We start from the raw sequence: 18,645 nt of genomic DNA on the forward strand, positions 1-18,645 counted from the left end.
CTGGTGAAGGGGAAGCCTTGGCTCAGGAGGAAGAAAGACAGCTCAAAGAGAACTGTCATCAGAGCATCCTAGGATGGAGGCAGATGGACTGGATTGAGAAAAGGGGAAGTGAGAAAGCTGAAATAATATATTAGAGACGGCAATTAATGCTCGCCCTTGCCACAGGCAAACAGCCAACAAACCCACTTAATCTCTCCAGCTCTCGCCCCCCTCCTCATCCTCCCCCCCTCTCCCCACTCCTCTCTCTCACCTCCACCACCCGCCTTTCCTTGCATGTGTTGGAAGCTGGTGGACCTGGGACGTTAGCTGTGGTCCCCTCTCTCCACGATGCTGCTTGACCCGCCGAGCATTTGTCTCATTCATCCCTTCACGTGGCCCTGGTTCACAGCACAACTCCCAGACCGCGACCCCCCGACTGAAGAGCTTTTAAACACCCACACGGCGGCTTCAAATTCTAACTCAGGCTGACCATTTGTGTTATTGCCTTTGCCGAGTAGTCCCTTAAATCATCTCCGCCCATCGCCTCATTGGCTGCCGGGACTGGTCCACCTTTTAACTCCGATGTTATTTCCCAATCAGTGCTTCGTTAAGATGCAGCAGCGACAGTGAGAAGGAGGTGGATGTGTGTTGTTGTTGTTGTGCTTGGTGTGGGGACACGTTGTCGCTGGGCTTGCAGCCGGAGTGAAGGGGACCCTGGGCAGTGTCCGGCTCCTCCCCGGGACAGGTGCGCTTCTCCAGCCCTGAGGCTGAGCCTGAGCCGGCGATGGTGAGCTCCATTCTGCAGATAGTCAGCCTGTCGCTGGGGGTGATCGGCTTGGTGGGGACGTGCGCTGTGACCGGGCTGCCCCAGTGGAGGGTGACCGCCTTCATCGGGGCAAACCTGGTGGTGTTTGAGAACCGCTGGGAAGGCTTGTGGATGAGCTGCGTGAGGCAGGTGAACATCCGTATGCAATGCAAGATATACGACTCGCTGCTGGCGCTGGGCCCCGAGCTACAGGCCAGCCGTGCCCTCATGTGTGTGGCCGTGGTGCTGGAGTTCCTCACCATCCTCCTGGCCGCTCTGGGCATGAAATGTACCCGCAGCCCGGTGGAAAGCGAGCTGGCGAAAGGCCGGCTCTTAATCGCAGCCGGCATCATGTTCATCCTCACCGGAATCCTGGTCCTGATCCCCGTTTCGTGGGTGGGAAACACCATCATCAGGAATTTCTACAACCCGCTCGTTCCCAACGCGCAGAAACGCGAGCTTGGAGAAGCCCTGTTCATCGGCTGGGCGACCGCCGGCTTGTTGATGGCAGCAGGAGCCCTCCTCTGCTGCTCCTGTCCTCCCGAAGGCGAGAAAAGTTACCGTTATGCACCTGCACACTATGGGAAATCCAACCCGCCCCAGCCAACGCGGAAAGTTCCAAGCATGTACTCCAAAAGCGAATTCGTGTAAGTCACTGAAATCTCCAGTGATTTAGAGACCTACCAGTCCAAAGGACAGAATCTGGGAGCGTTAAAAATCCCAGCAAAGAGAAATCGGGACACCAGAATTGTTCCGATCAGACGTGTGTATTTTATAATCTTTGTAAAGCATCTCTATAAAACAGATTGAAGAAGGTGACTTTTATTTTTTAAATTGCAACATATTTAATAATCAAATATTTAACGATTTGAAATGGTCCTGTAAATTTTTTTACGTTATCTGTGATAGCTTTTTAAAAAAAATCATAATTTTGGGAAATTGATGCAGTTCTGTGGGACAATATTCTTCGTTAGTGTTTTATTTCATTTGACTATTGGTCAAAGAAAAATTATCTGTGCTTGTATTTTCTATGGATTATGTGACAGTGAATAAGATAGTGTTTCCTGAACCACGGTGGAATCAGGTTATAAATAATTAAAATAACTTTATTCTCTGAAAAACAATCTACTTTATCATTTGCAGGAATGAGTTCCGTGATATTAGTTTGAATCAGATACCTGCACATTCTTTAAAAAAATAAATCAATTTTGAGGATCAAGTTGGCATTTTCAGATGTTGACGTTCTTCCTTAGCTACTGGTTTCTGGTTGCCTTGGGTTATGGTCAGCCTGGTTAATGAGTGATTTCTTTCCAGGTTTCCATTTCATGACCTTTGGAAAATAATTGCCAGTAGCAACACATGAGGCAGCTGAGGCAGCTCACCTTCTTTCCAAAAAGTCTTCTATTGTTTCATTCGGGAAAGTATTTGGCGGCCTCCCGGTTCTGCGCTAAAACAAGCAACCATACCTGTGAAGCCTTATAACACAAATCAGCAATGGACAACTTCAATAACCTTTCCTTTGGTCTTAAGGGACACATCATAGTATCATCACCCTGGTACATATGATAATAATAATACTAAATCTAAACCTACATGTGATCCCAAAATACAACTACTTCCAGCATTTGCAATGTCTTGTGTCTCCAAGGTAACCACTGATTAGATTTGGGTTCCAATAGGATGTGTAATCCAATTAATATAACTTGTAGTTTAGTTTGTAAATTAAGTTGGTTAGTTTCATTTCAATGCAGCAATGCGAATTCTTAGCTTGTATCCAGGCAGGGATTTCACAACCGTCTCTGATGTTTTATGGGTTCACGAAGCAGCCTGTGTACAGGAGTAGTTTGGGTCATTTCCCAGTGTTGTGGATTGTCTAAACCTTTTCACCACATTTGCATTTGGTACTGTTGAAACTTGAGGTGGTGTTACAGTATTTCAGTGTGGAAGGCAAGGGTATAAGTTTGAAATGAGTTTGTTGTGTTTATTAGGAATTGCAGCTTCACATAAAACTGGCAGACTGATGCTTGCAAACAGTGGTAGTTAAGGTAAGGTGCTGATTTAAGCAAGTCTGAGACTGTTTTTGTTGCAGTCCTTAGTTGGGAATCTAACAAATACAAACACAAGCTGCTTGCCCACTCAGGAACAGAACACTCAACATCTCAATGGCATTCAGTTTTTACATCCTTTCACTTCCATATGTCGCTTTGTATGGGATTAGTAAAACAATGTATTGCTGTCTTTCACATCAGTCATGCTTCAGTTTTTCAATGAGTGTAGTCTGCAGAAACCTAAACTAATACAGAGGGAATAGCGAGTGTCCCACTGTACTGAGTCTGAAGAATAGTTCCAACCTATTCCCTCCACAGCTGCTGCCTGACCTGCTGAGTTTCTCCAGCATTTTGTGTTTTGTGGGTCAGGACTCTCTGTTTCTCACATTAGCTGAATATGTCTGAAGGTTTGAGAACTGATCTAACTTTGGGCAACAAATGCTTATGGTGAGTTTTAAAGTGTTCATTACACATACGTTATACTGAAGAATATATATACTTGAAAGTTAATTTAGCCTTTGTTGCAATCAGATCAGACTAATACTTTGAATTCCATTTTAGTCCTGCTGCAGTAATGCTTAGGACATTGTAACCCACTGTTGTATCAGTAGGCCACTGTAAATAGACGCTTGAGTGTAGGTGAATGGTAGAACCTATGGAGATATGATAGGAATGTGGGAATAGTCTAGATAGTAACAATCAGCACAGATTCAATGGGCCGAAGGGCCTGTTTCCATTTGGTGCGGTTTAGTTTGGAGATACAGCGTGGAAACAGGCCCTTCGGCCCACCGAGTCCGTGCTGACCATCAATCATCTCAAACACAATTACTAGGGACAATTTACAGTTTACAGAAACTAATTAACCTGTAAACATGTAGATCATTGGAGTGAGGGAGGAAACTGAAGCACCTGGTCACAAGGAGAACGTGCAAGCTCCATACAGACAGCACCCATAGTCAGGATTGAACCCGGGTGTCTGGTGCTATAAGCCACCAACTCTACCGCTGTGCCACCGTGCCACCCGTGGTTCTACAGAGGTCCAGCTGTTGGTAGATACTGTGATGGCAGCGAGAGTAAGTCACAGACAAGAGAACCTCAAGTGTGGAAAGCATGACAGACTGGCAGCAGTATATGAACATCTGTAATGAATTACGGCATAAAAGGGTTTCAGATCCCAAGATGCAATTAGAGATATTAAGATGCGACACAGGGGCGCAGCTCGCAGAGTTGTTGCCTCACAGTGCCAGTGATCCAAGTTACATTCTGACCTCGGGTGTGCACTTTGCATCTTCTTCCTGTGACTGCATGGGATTATCCGAGTGCTCCGGTTTCCTCCCACATCCCAAAGACGTAAAGGTTTGCAGGTTAATTGGCCACTGGAAATTGGCCCCAGATTGTAGGGAGTGGATGTCAAATATGTGTGAACGGGTGATGGATGGTCAACGTGTACTCGGTGGGCCGAAGGGCCTGTTTCCATGCTGTATCCTTCAATCAATCAATTAGTTAATCTTACCCATGTCTATGGGGCAGCAGTGGAAATTTTACTATAATGGCAGCTACTAAAATGATTTCAAAAAATTATAGTTTGGGACAATGCTTTAATCCTGGAGCTGAATAATCATTCAAATTTACATTTTATTTTCCATGCCACATCTGAGTGTAAAATGTGACGTGTTCAGGGTATGGTTCATTTGTTTCTGTTGCAATGTTCCCCAGGTAATTCATGAAGCTGCACAAACATTGTGCATGGATTCAACAATTTCAATTTGCTCCTTGAGAGGGGAGGGTAAGAACTACAAGAGACATACACAATGGTTTGGTGAGCTGTGTGGATTTTGAATCGATGAGTGTTAAATTTCAGAGGTTCAAAGGTATTTTATTGTCATGTGTACCAATTAAGATACAGTGATATTTACCACGATTTACTACTGAATTGGATAAACATATGAAAAATAACTGAAAGACCCAGTGATTAACATGGTGTAAAGTTTGGATAAGACTCCTTTAGTGTTTGGACTTCAGAGATACAGCACGGAAACAGGCCCTTTCGGCCCATCGAATCCGCGCCGACCAGCGATCACCCGTACACCAACAGTACCCTACACATTAGGGACAATTTACAATTTTTTCCTAAGCCAATTAATCAGTAAACCTGTACATCTTTGGAGTGTGGGAGGAAACTGGAGCATCTGGAGAAAACCCACGTGGTCACAGGGAGAGTGTACAAAATCCTACAGACCATGATAGCATGGTCAACACGTACTTTGTCAGAGTGGAATTGGTGAGGTTTGAAGCCACAGGACAGGTGTTGGAAAATGACAAGAGCAAGGAGAATAGGTTAGTTCCATTTAGAGATACAGCGTGGAAACAGGCCCTTCAGCCCACCGAGACCATGCTGACCAGCGATCCCCACACACTAACACTATCCTACACAAACTGGGGACAATTTATCATTTTACCAAGCCAATTAACCTACAAACCTGTACATCTTTGGAGTGTGAGAGGACACTGGAGATCCTGGGGAAAACCCCCACAGGGCACGGGGTGAACGTACAAACTCCATAGAGACAGCATCCGTAGTCAGGATCGAACCCGGGTCCCTGGCGCTTAGGCAGCAACTCTACCGCTGCGCCACTGTGCCGCCCTGATGAAACAAAATACAGACTGACACATTATGCTCCCAGGGCAACGCTGCTGTTTTAAAGGCACCACCTTTCAAGAAATGACTTTAACTTTGCTCCTTTGGATAGAAATAAAAGCTCCAATGGTGCTACTTCAAGCAGAGGGTTCTCCAGGAACATTGCTTTCTTTTCTCTTTCAATTAACAAGAAAATAAGCCAAAATTGAACTGATTTGCTGTTTTGGTGTTAACAAAATGAGCCAAATTGGCTGCATATGATGATAGTTTTTTAACCAGTAATGATATGCTTCAAATGTGTAGGAAGGAACTGCAGATGTTGGTTTAAACCGAAGATAGACACAAAAAGCTGGAGTAACTCAGCAGGACAGGCAGCATCTCTGGAGAGAAGGAATGGGTGACGTTTCGGGTCGAGTCTGAAAAAGGGTTTCAACCCGAAATGTCACCCATTCCTTCGCTCCAGAGATGCTGCTGAGTTACTCCAGCTTTTTGTGTCTATCTATGATATGCTTCAAGTTGTCCTAAGAACGTGCACTATCTAAATGTCATTGAATGGGCTGAGCCTGTGTTTTACGATGTGGGTTTTGAGCTGGTGAGTTTGTTACCTTGTCCATAGAGGATGAATGTGACATTGGAATGCGCATATAGGGTTGGCTAGTGCTGGGCTGGGGCAGGCCAGGGAGAAGAAGATATGGTTACTATATTTTGTGCTGTATATTCCAAGGGATTGCTATGTAGCAATACAGGACGAAAGCTAACAGCACTTCACAAGAATGGTTTCTAAAAAGATTGAATAATTTACGAAAACCAATCTACAGAATAATTTTCGTAAATATTTTCATGATGTGAAGTTAATCTATCCTCTGTTTACAACACTAGTGGGTTTGCATAGGATTCAGAGCACAGAATTAGATGAATAAACATGCCTGAAGGGTCATGATTCAAGTTTACTGGCCCCTTTCTAATTCAATGAATTCCACCTGTCACTTACAAACATTTCAATACTATCTAAGATAACTGCTGGAGTAACTCAGCAGGTCAGGTAGTATCTGTTTGCCTTCCTCGAAAATCAATTGCTGTCAACTAACACAGCAGGCTAGTTTGATTATTCCGTCAGTAAACATGGTTTATTAAACAAAAACAATCATAAGTACTGCTAGGCAGTGTGATTTAAAATTCTAATAGTAAATCCCCTGTAAAAATGATTACTCAGCAGTAGCAACATGCATCAGATGCACACAAACTAATGCCCCTGTCCCACATAGGAAACCTTGAACGGAAACCTCTGGAAACTTTGCGCCCCACCCAAGGTTTCCGTGCGGTTCCCGGAGGTTCCCGGAGGTTTTTGTCAGTCTCCCTACCTGCTTCCACTACCTGCAACCTCCGGCAACCACCTGCAATCTCCGGGAACTGCTCGGAAACCTTGGGTGGGGCGCAAAGTCTCCAGAGGTTTCCGTTCAGGTTTCCTAAGTGGGACAGGGGCATAAGTCTGCACAAATCTTCTTAAAATCCATAGATGGTGGTCTGCAAGGCCCATTTCTTTGCTATAAAACTTAGATTTTATCAACCCCCGATTCCATTGCATGCAAAACTAGAATATTTTCCACATCCAGGTGGGAAACAGGTAGCTGCTATTGGAGCCGCAACAAAGAGGGCTAATGAGTTTTGTAAGTGAATGTTTAAACGATATTTACTAGGTTGGTGTCTGCGACTATGACTAAAATTAAACAATCTCTTATTCAAGAAGAAATGGAATTTGTTTTTTTTGGCAGGAGATAGGGGAAGGCTTAGATAAATGTAAAACTGACGAGGTGAGATAAAAATCACTGCATACAGGACTTTACTCAAATGCACCAGCTAACTTGTAACAATTTTAAATGTGCATGTGTTTTAGTTATACTCTTCCTCTGTTCCGCTTATCTTTTTACACTGTTGGCTTATCCCATCGGTATGTCCTACAACTTACTCCAAAACTACAATTAAATGATAAACTAACAATGTGATATTGTGCTGCTTTGCAAATATTACTTGATGTTCTTTACATCTGAATTACCTTAACTGTGACTTTAAGGTTACCTGGATACTGAAAATGTGTTTTGGCTAAGGTACAGTACATGGCAATCATTGCCGTTTGCATGCCCTGCCCCTGGGTCTGGATCCTGGCCAGTGGAAAGAAATAAGGGCCTTTTCTTCTTATTGCTGCCTTGAGGCACCTCAAAAGTTCATAAAACTGCCTACATGTCTCAGGTCTGGCTACCAGAGCATGGCAAAAAAAGAAAGAGAGTAACAAGGAATGAAAGATATATAACAACTGAGAGAAATCCTAATTGCATTTCTCAGTGGGCATGTTCCAAGTTGTATGTTTACATTACAAATGAATTGTTTATCGCTAACATGAAAATTTTAGGTGAAAGCCAAAAAATTGCTGTGGCTGGAAATTTGAAATGACAACAAAAAAAGCTGGATAGACACAGCTATTCAAATAGCATCCATCAGGGGGATGGGGGAGTGGGGTGGGGGGCAGGGTGACATTGTTACATCTCAGGTCAAAGACCATTCATAAGACTCCTCCATTTCTACCATTTCTCATTTCTCTCTCTCATGGGTCACACAAAGCAGTATTTAGGACCAGTGGGCCACGCGGCTGGGAAGAGAAGGACCAGCTGGCCGCAGCCTGTAGAGGGAGCCACCGAGCCCAGCCTCTGCTCATCAGAGTACCTAGATAGTCTTTCCGCTGACTGGATTACTCGCAACAAAAAAGCTTTTCACTGTAAGTCTGAAGAAGGGCCTCGACACGAAACATCACCCATTCCTTCTCTCCAGAGATGCTGCCTGTCCCGCTGAGTTGCTCCAGCATTTTGTGTCTACCTTCGATTTAAACCAGCATCTGCAGTTTTTTCCTTCACAGCTTTACACTGTACCTCGATACACATGACAATAAACTAACCTAGACTAAGTTAAGCTAAACTAAACTAAACTAGTCCTTAAACACCCATATAAAAACTGTCTGAAATAAATACTTCATTTTTTTAAAAGAATTCTAATTTTCACAAAATGCTGCATAACAGTTTTGAGTGAGTTTGGTTCTCATGACTTTGAAGTTGGTTTAAGATGCAGTCAAAGTTATGCTTGCTGCTTATTTCAATAGCACAAACTTGGTGATATCTATGCACTTCATAAATGTCAAAAACATAATGGTACAAGACAGTAACAAGTGATTCAGTTTCGGAAGTAGTTTGCACCTTTAAAGCCACGTCTACATCAATACTTGGAGTTTTTCCAACTGCTAGTTCAGGATGCAGTAATACAGTTAATGTCCTCTTCAAATTCCCTTACATAAATTCATATCACCCAAGCAAGATTCATACTGTTTGAAACATTGGCAAGATCTTAGATTGAAACTAAACATTTATTTACTTTGAGGTACATTCCTAATTATTCTTTAAATGACATTATGGAATTAGTGGAGTGCTTACCATAATGCTGTCTGTTGGACCATGGTGTGTGAAATGTGTGGAAATTAGTTACCATGATCATCTAAAATCAGTACCCCATTCCTGCTTTTCCCCCATATCCCTTGATTCCTTTAGCCCTAAGAGCTAAATCCAGCTCTCTCTTGAAGGCCTCCACTGCCTTCTGTGGCAGATAATTCCACAGATTCACAACTGGCTGAAAAAGTTTTTCCTCATCTCAGTTCTAAGTGGCCTACCCCTTATCCTTAAACTGTGACCCCTGGTTCTGGACTCCCTCAACATCGGGAACATTTTTTCCTGCATCTAGCCTGTCCAATCCTTTAAGAATTTTATATGTTCCTACAAGATAACCTCTCATCCTAAATTCCAGTGAATACAAGCCCATTCGACCCAATTCTTTCATCTTTCCTCTGAAAGACACACAGTCACAGAGGAGCTCCATACAGCCAACCTAATGTCAGGATCGAACCCAGGTCTCTGACGCTATGAGGCAGAAGCTTCACTAGTTGCGTCATTGTGCAGCCTAAATGCACGAATAAAGATTCAGCAGCAGATGGAAGCTGTGGTGTAACAAAGAAAGTGAACATTAATAAAGTGGGACCAAGAGTCTTAGCAGTGAAACACATGTGGTGAAGAGTGCAGGGCAGCATCGAGCAGAATGTAGAGATCAGAAATGATAAAAATTACCTGACACTGTGCCAGACTTGCGAGTTGGAATCATGAGTGATTGCACAGAGTTTGTGGTCAGAGCTGAAAGTGGGCAATTTTAAACTGAAGATAGTAGCATCTCCTCCAAACCAGGACATTGAGGTAGCAATTTCCTCAACCATCAGAAAATGAAAGTCAAATTCATGTTTTTGGGTGATGTTGCTAAGAGTTAGCTCATACTAGAGGAAGATGGTCGGAAGGGGTAACAGTATGGGGATGGGGGTAGATGTGATTGAATGCTCTGATCACCAAAATGGCAGAGTGGCTTTAGTGACATTGGAGGAAGGAACCATGGTGTGTCATTAGTTGTAGTAGTTTGAGCAACAGAAAGAGAGAAACCAACCAGAGGATAGACAAGGTAAACTGTGGAATAAAAGCTGGTGAAGGAAAAAGCCAAACATTGTGCATTTACACAAACAGAGTGTTACACATGTCAGCATTGGCTTAGTGTTAAGTCTTCCCACTTGAGGGGCTTGAGTGCAAAGGTGTATTATCTGGATGGGACTTTAAATAAAGACCTTTTCAGACATTGCATTGCTAAGAATAGTGGATCTTGGCACAAGCCAATATTTAACCGCCAGCCAGCACCTAAATTACAAATGATCTGGCCATGCCTAGTTGTGTGTGGAATCTTACAGTGTGTATTTTAATTTTGGTGTTTTACACATTACAACTATAATAGCACTTAAAAATATGTTGTTGGCTGTTAACTGCTTTGGGAAACGATTAAGTTGTTAAAAGCACTCTATGGCTGCAGGTTTTAACTTCATTTTGCATTTTGCATAATAAATACACAACAAATAGTCGGCTAATTCCCAACAATGACAAAATCGACAGATTCATTACTTCTTCTTTAATGGTTTAGCACTTTGTTTGATAATATGCTGGGAGTCACTGATGCAAGTAGAGCAAATATTTGCTTTGCTTTGCCAGTTTCGGTGTATTGTCTATTGAGCAGGAAGCTCTGTAACTGAAAGTTGGAATAACTGGTTCACTCTATAGAAGTATCAGAAACCTAACGACTGGTTTCTGTGTAGTAGACAAAAGGCAATAGACAATAGGTGCAGGAATAGACCATTTGGCCCTTCGAGCCAGCACCGCCATTCAATGTGATCATAGCTGATCATCCCCAATCAGTACCCCGTTCCTGCCTTCCCATATCCCCTGACTGCTATTTTTAAGAGCCCTATCTAGCTCTCTCTTGAAAACATCCAGAGAACCTGCCTCCACCGCCCTCTGAGGCAAATAATTCCACAGACCCACCACTCTCTGTGAGAAAAAGTGTTTCCTCGTCTCCATTCTAAACGGCTTACTCCTTATTCTTAAATCCTTATATCAGTATCTGGTGCTGGTGACTTATTTCGTCACGCCATATCCTACTTAGCAACAATTTTATCACATAACCTGTAGTGATTCTTTTTTTAAATTACAGATATTTCACAGAAGTTTAATTAATTACTCTTGACATCATATGTAAGTTTTTCCTCTCGCAGTTAGACAAATGTCAAATTTTATAAATGAGTGTTTTTTGCATGTAAATTATTTGGATGGGGTTAAAAATTATAACCGAAACATTTGCAGGCAGAATGGAATTGCAGGGTATGCCAAGGTAAATATAGATTCAGATTAAGAATAGTTTATTGTCATATACACCAGGGTGCAATGAAATTCCTTGTTCACTTCAAGTTCAATGAGTAAACAGTATACATACTGTAATGAGATATACAGCAATAAATACAACAGCAAGTGTAAAACAGCAGAATGGTGCAAAGCTGGAGTGCAGTCAGCAAATAGTGCAAGAAATTATAGTACAATAACAGTAAAAATCAAATGAGGTGGAGTTAAGGGTAAGAATACACGGCAGCACCTCCAGTAAGGAGATGTGAAAGACGTCTAGAGTCTGATAGGCAATGGGAAGAAGCTGTTCTTGAGTCTGGATGCCTGACATGCGGTATCTGGAGGAAACGCACAAAGTCCTAGGGAGAACGTGCAAACTCCATACAGACAGTACTGGAGACCAGGATTGCACCTGGATTTTTGAAGCTATGAGGGAGCAACTGTACCAGCTGCATCATTGTGCTGCCATCTTGCAGAATGAACTGACAAATTAATCAGTGTTGATAAATGTCAGGTGTTAATTTTGGAGGGGGGTGGGGGGGGTGGATGGGGGTAAGGTATCTAAGTAGGGCAGAGAAGAAAAGAGATCAGTAGCTGCAAATTTCAACAGCAGCACTGATCTATAAAATCATTAAAAAGGAATCCTAGCATCAACACGAAAACATGTTGTGCTGAAGAATGCTAGAACTGTTCAGTGGGACAGGCAGCATCAGTGAGAGAAGAATCAGTCAACGTTCCTGGTAGAAGCCCCTTCAGCAGAGCTGGAAACGTGAGAGTGTGTGTGTGTGTGTTGTAAGTTGTGTGTTGTAAGTTGTGTAAAGAGGGGGTGGTCTGGTGGGAATGTCTGTGATAGGATGTAGATTAAAAGTAGTGATGAAAAAAACAGTCAGAACAAATTGATACAGAAATAATGAGAAATATAATTGAAACGGAAAGGTGTTCCATGTCAATGAAGTGAAAACAACTAACTGCTCCGAAGGGTTCTGACCTGAAATGTTACCCATCCTATTTTTCCAGAGATGCTGCCTGACCCGCTGAGTTACTCTAGCACTTTGTGTCTATCTTCTTTAACTAACTGAATATGTAAACTATGTGCTGAGGGCTACTAGGTGCATGGTCAAAAGATGAGTCCCTGCTCCTTGTGCTTTCACTGGTTATTGTTCCAGCAATAAAGCAGGGACAGGTCAGAGTGGGAGGGTCAGATGAACTGAGTTGAATTTACAAACCTGCATTTGGTTTCTTCAATGTAATGGAGTTGAATATAAGACACTGATGTGAAAGAAATGTGTACGAAAGGACTGCAGATGCTGGTTTAAATCGAAGGTAGACACAAAATGCTGGAATAACTCAGTGCGACAGGCAGCATCTCTGGAGAGAAGGAATGGGTGACGTTTCGGGTCGAGACCCTTCTTCAGACTTAATGTGGAAGAAATGTTGTGTTCAGTTTTGGGAGTATTGTGTTCAGTTTTTAGGAATATTAAGGCCTGGATAGAGTGCATATGAAGAGGATGTTTCCACTAGAGGGTAAGTCTAGGACCAGAGGTTCGCCTCTCCAATTAAAGGACGTTCCTTTAGGAAGGAGATGGGGAAGAATTTATTTAGTCAGAGGGTGGAGAATCTGTGGAATTTATTGACACAGAGGCTCTGGAGGCCAAGTCAATGGATACTTTAAAGGCAGAGGTGATCGAAAGACTTTTGATTAGTACGGGTGTCAGGGGTTTTTGGGAGAAGGCACGAGAATGGGGTTAAGAGCGAGAGATAGATCAGCCGTGATTGAATGGCAGAGTAGACTTGATGAGCCGAATGACCTAATTCTCCTCCTATCACTTATGAACTTATTTTGTTCATTTTTGGTGAGTATTGTGTTCATTTTTAGGGAGTATTGTATTTAGTCTTGGTCACACATCAAATGCTGGAAAGAGTGCAGAAAAGATTTACAGGAATGCTGCCTGGATTTGAGGGTCTGAGTTATAGGGAGAAGTTGGTGAGGCTGGGGCTTTGTTCCTTTGGTGCGTAGGAGACTGAGGGATGATCCTATAGAGGTGTAGCAAATCGTGAGAGCCACAGATAGGGTCAATGCACATCATATCTTCCCCAGGTTTGGGGAATCTAGAACTAGTGAGCATAGGTTCAAGGTGAGGGGGAAAAGATTTACTAGGAAAAGGCAGCTGCCAGAGGAAGTGGTTGAGGCAGGTACAATAACATATAAAAGACTTTTTGACGTACATGGACAGGCAAGGTTTGGTGGAAAATGGGCCAAATACAGGCAAATGGGACTATCAAATGGGCATATTTTGGCTTGCACGTTGGGTCGAGGGGCCTTTCTGTACCTTATGACTCCATGACTAAATGTATGTGAAATGCTGCTTTAGCTGGAAAGGTTGCTTGATTCCTGGATGACTGGAAAGGGAGAAGATAAACTGTCAGTGTTTACTGTTGTGGTTGTGGGAATGTGCCATGGGAAGGTGAGGGATAGATGGAGATGATGAGCAGACCAGGAACTCACGTCCTGAATAGTATTCTTGGAATGCTGAAAGGTAAGGTGGGGATGGGGGAGGGGGTGGTGAGGGTTGGGCACACTGGTGGGGTGGAAGGTGAGGAATCAGACCCTTTGCTATGACACTCAAAATTGAGAGTCGGTGCATCCTCTTTCCATTGATTATCCTTGAAATGTTTCTACAACTTGATTGGATTCCACCAGTGGTAAATTAAATTGATTATACATGTTTTGGAAAGGCACACACCTGCCTATATAAGGCCCCACAGTTGACAGTGCATGTTAGAGCAAAAACCAAGCAACGAAGCCGAAGGAATTGTCAGTAGACCTCGGAGACAGGATTGTGTCGAGACACAGATCTGGGAAAGGGTATAAAACAATTTCTGCAGCATTGCAGGTCCCGAAGAGCACAGTGGCCTCCGTCATTCTTAAATGTAAGATCTATGAAACCACCATGACTCATCATAGAGCTGGCCACCCGGCCAAACTGAGCAATCGGGGGAGAAGGGCCTTGGTCAGGGAGGTGACCAAGAACCCGATGGTCACTCTGACAGAGATCCAGATTTCCTCTGTGGAGATGGGAGAAACTTCCAGAAGGCCAACTGTATCTGCAGCAGTCCACCAATCAGGCCTTTATGGTAGAGTGGCCAGACGGAAGCCACTTGTCAGTTAAAGGCACAAGGCAGCCCACTTGGAATTTGCCAAAAGGCATGAGAAACAAGACTCTCTGGTCTGATGAAACCAAGATTGAACTCTTCAGCCTGAATGCCAAGCGTCATGTCTGGAGGAAACCAGGCACCGCTCATCACCTGGCCAATACCATACCTACGGTGAAGCATGGTGGTGGCAGCGGGTGTTTTTCAGCGGCAGGAACTGGGAGACTAGTCAGGATCGAGGGAAAGATGAACGGAGAAAAGTACAGGGAGATCATATAACCATATAACCATATAACAATTACAGCATGGAAACAGGCCATCTCGACCCTTCTAGACCGTGCCGAACACATAATCTCCCCTAGTCCCATATACCTGCGCTCAGACCATAACCCTCCATTCCTTTCCCATCCATATAACTATCCAATTTATTTTTAAATGATAAAAACGAACCTGCCTCCACCACCTTCACTGGAAGCTCATTCCACACAGCTACCACTCTCTGAGTAAAGAAGTTCCCCCTCATGTTACCCCTAAGCTTCAGTCCCTTAATTCTCAAGTCATGTCCCCTTGTTTGAATCTTCCCTACTCTCAGTGGGAAAAGCTTTTCCACGTCAACTCTGTCTATCCCTCTCATCATTTTAAAAACCTCTATCAAGTCCCCCCTTAACCTTCTGCGCTCCAAAGAATAAAGCCCTAACTTGTTCAACCTTTCTCTGTAACTTAGTTGATGAAACCCAGGCAACATTCTAGTAAATCTCCTCTGTACTCTCTCTATTTTGTTGACATCCTTCCTATAATTAGGCGACCAAAATTGTACACCATACTCCAGAATTGGCCTCACCAATGCCTTGTACAATTTTAACATTACATCCCAACTTCTATACTCAATGCTCTGATTTATAAAGGCCAGCACACCAAAAGCTTTCTTTACCACCCTATCTACATGAGATTCCACTTTCAGGGAACTGTGCACAGTTATTCCCAGATCCCTCTGTTCACCTACATTCTTCAATTCCCTACCATTTACCATGTACGTCCTATTTTGATTTGTCCTGCCAAGATGTAGCACCTCACACTTATCAGCATTAAACTCCATCTGCCATCTTTCAGCCCACTCTTCCAACTGGCATAAATCTCTCTGTAGACTTTGAAACGCTACTTCATTACCCGCAACCCCACCTATCTTAGTATCATCTGCATACTTACTAATCCAATTTACCACGCCATCGTCCAGATCATTGATGTACATGACAAACAACAGTGGACCCAACACAGATCCCTGTGGCACCCCACTCGTCACTGGCCTCCAACCTGACAAACAACCATCCACCATTACTCTCTGGCATCTCCCATTCAGCCACTGTTGAATCCATCTTGCTACTCCACCATTAATACCCAACCATTGAACCTTCTTAACCAACCTTCCATGAGGAACCTTGTCAAAGGCCTTACTGAAGTCCATATACACAACATCCACTGCTTTACCCTCATCAATTTCCCGAGTAACATTTTCAAAAAATTCAAGAAGATTAGTTAAACATGACCTTCCAGGCACAAATCCATGTTGACTGTTCCTAATCAGACCCTGTTTATCCAGATGCTTATATATATTATCTCTAAGTATTCTTTCCATTAATTTGCCCACCACTGACGTCAAACAAACAGGTCTATAATTGCTAGGTTTACTCTTAGACCCCTTTTTAAACAATGGAACAACATGCGCAGTACGCCAATCCTCCGGCACTATTCCCGTTTCTAATGACATTTGAATGTTCCTTGATGAAATGATCCTTGATGAAAACCTGCTCCAGAGCGTTCTGGACCTCAGACTAGGCAGAGGTTCACCTTCCAACAGGACAACGACCCTAAGCACACAGCCAAGACAATGCACGAGTGGCTTCTTGACAAGTCTGTGAATGTCCTTGTGTGGCCCAGCCAGAGCCCGGACTTGAACCCGATCGAATATCTCTGGAGGGACCTGAAAATAGCTGTGCATCGATGCACCCCATCCAATCTGACAGAATTTGAGAAGATCTGCAGAGAAGAATGGGAGAAATTACCCAAATACAGGTGTGGCAAGCTTGTAGCGTCATATCCAAGAAGACTTGAGGCTGCAATCGCTGCCAAAGGTGCCTCAACAAAGTACTTAGTACAGGGTCTGAATACTTATGCAAATGTAATATTTCACTTATTTAATTTTAATTACCTTGCAAAAAATTCTAAACACCTGTTTACACTTTTTTATTATGGGGTATTGTGTATAGATTGATGATAACAAAAATAATTTAATCCATTTTAGAATAAGGTTGTAACGTAACAAAATGTGGAAAAAGTGAAGGGGTCTGAATACTTTTTGAATGCGCTGTATATCTCATTAATCCAATGGGGAACATCAGCAGTCACTATTATTCACTACCATGGAAGTAGATGATGAAGAGATATCATTAGGGTCAATGAGATTCCCGAGCTGAGCCATTTGGAAATCAGGTTTACGTCCCAAGCAATTTAGGACTGGGATGAGGTAATATTTTCTGACTCAGATGACTATTAAGAGCATTATTTGTACACTATGTAAATTAAGGGGAACAGTGAATGATTGTTAATTGGGTTTGTTTGTGGCTGGAAGTCATCTTAAAGTAAAAGATTATCAATGATCATTAAATAGGAGAGAATTAAAGACCTTGTGGCCTGTTTCTGCTCTTAGTGTTATGTTCACATAACCAGTATTATTGCAATTGTCATTCAGAAAAACACATGGAAGGAAAGCAAGGAGGATATACTTGTGGGATCAGGGCATGTGTGGATGGAGGCTGATGTGTGGTAGAGTTGAATGTGTGTAGAAACATACAAACATAGAAAACAGTTGCAGGAGTAGGCCATTCAGCCCTTCTGCCAGCACCGCCATTCAATACGATCATGGCTGATCATCCAAAATCTGTACCCTGTTCCTGCTTTCACCCCATATCCTTTCATTCTGTTAGCCCTAAGTGCTATATCTAACGCTCTCTTGGGTACTGTACATCCAGTGAACTGGCATCCTCTGCCTTCTCTGGCAGAGAATTCAACAGATTCACAACTCTGCCCTTGTCCACTTTAAATGGCAGAAACAGTGAATTTGGGAGGTGTTTTATTCTATCCAATTATAGTCTCATTCTGGTGCCACTTTTAATTTAGTAAACCTTTCAGAAATCTTAAAGTCAGCCATTTATCATCTTATGTGTAGTAGTTACTCAAGGCCTCTGAACTCAAACATGCATCATTTTGTGTGGTTACTGTGATTAAGTTTGCCTCACTTAGTGGTGGACGAAGCACAAATGTATCACAGCTTCATTTATGACCACCTCAGGTAAAAGTGCCACCCCGATGTAAATGCATCTCGCTGTATTCAGTGGCTGAAAACAAAGGTAAAAGAATGCATCTATTCTGGATTTAAACAAATGAGATGACATGAAAATGGTTCTGAAAGTTACTTAAAACCTGACATTTAAAATAATTACGGAGGGTCAGAAAATGAGGGATAATGATAAAAGAACTGGGCCATTAAGATAATGAAAGGTGAAATTGAATAACGTTGCCAGGAACAGTACTCATGATAATTACATCATCACAAAAGAGATAATTGAAAATATTTAATTTTCTCTTTTTATAATCACAATTATGAGCATATAAAGAAGTTGGCACCAGAATGAGACTATAATTGGATAGAATAAAACACCTCCCAAATTCAGTTTCTGCCATTTAAAGTGGACAAGGGCAGTGGGTATGTGGGAGCATCACCATCTTGGAGCCACATGGTGGTGGAGACTTAAGATTGCCAGTGTTTAAGCACAATGACAATGTATTAATATAATTATCTTTACAAATGATGACATATGAGTTGGAAGGTGCGTTGAAGGTGGTGATACTCACTGCCTTCTATTGCTGTCCAAGGTAGATTGCAGAGTCATAGTTTAGGGAGACACATTTTCACATTCAATTATTTGCTTATTCTAGAGCTACTTTCCCATATGCTCTTGATTATATATTTTTTAAATTGAACAATTTCAATTATCCCTTTTCTAATGATATCATAGTAATGATTCCAGCAGCTTGTTTATTCAGTTTCTCTCATTTTCTTAATGGCATAGGTCCCTTATCATTTCCCCTCCTTTCCTGACTCTGTATTCATTTAGTTGTCAGATTCATAAATGACTTTCAAAATCAATTTTCTATAATGTAAATAGG

General features: G+C 42.5%; 1 protein-coding gene across 1 annotated transcript; it reads left to right on the plus strand.

Moving 5' to 3' along the window:
- The first annotated feature begins 286 nt into the window (after positions 1-286).
- cldn8 (claudin 8) lies at positions 287-1,905 on the plus strand. The gene has a single exon (XM_033033232.1). It carries the CDS (start codon positions 764-766, stop codon positions 1,433-1,435), a length of 672 nt encoding a protein of 223 aa, XP_032889123.1. The 5' UTR covers positions 287-763; the 3' UTR covers positions 1,436-1,905.
- Positions 1,906-18,645: the final 16,740 nt, after the last annotated feature.

The sequence above is a fragment of the Amblyraja radiata genome, chromosome 14, assembly GCF_010909765.2.
Source record: "Amblyraja radiata isolate CabotCenter1 chromosome 14, sAmbRad1.1.pri, whole genome shotgun sequence".
Taxonomy (NCBI): Eukaryota; Metazoa; Chordata; class Chondrichthyes; order Rajiformes; family Rajidae; genus Amblyraja; species Amblyraja radiata.

What these genes read in the sequence shown, in the direction of transcription:
- cldn8 (XM_033033232.1), top strand. Translation starts at nt 764, where the DNA reads ATGGTGAGCTCCATTCTGCAGATAGTCAGCCTGTCGCTGGGGGTGATC.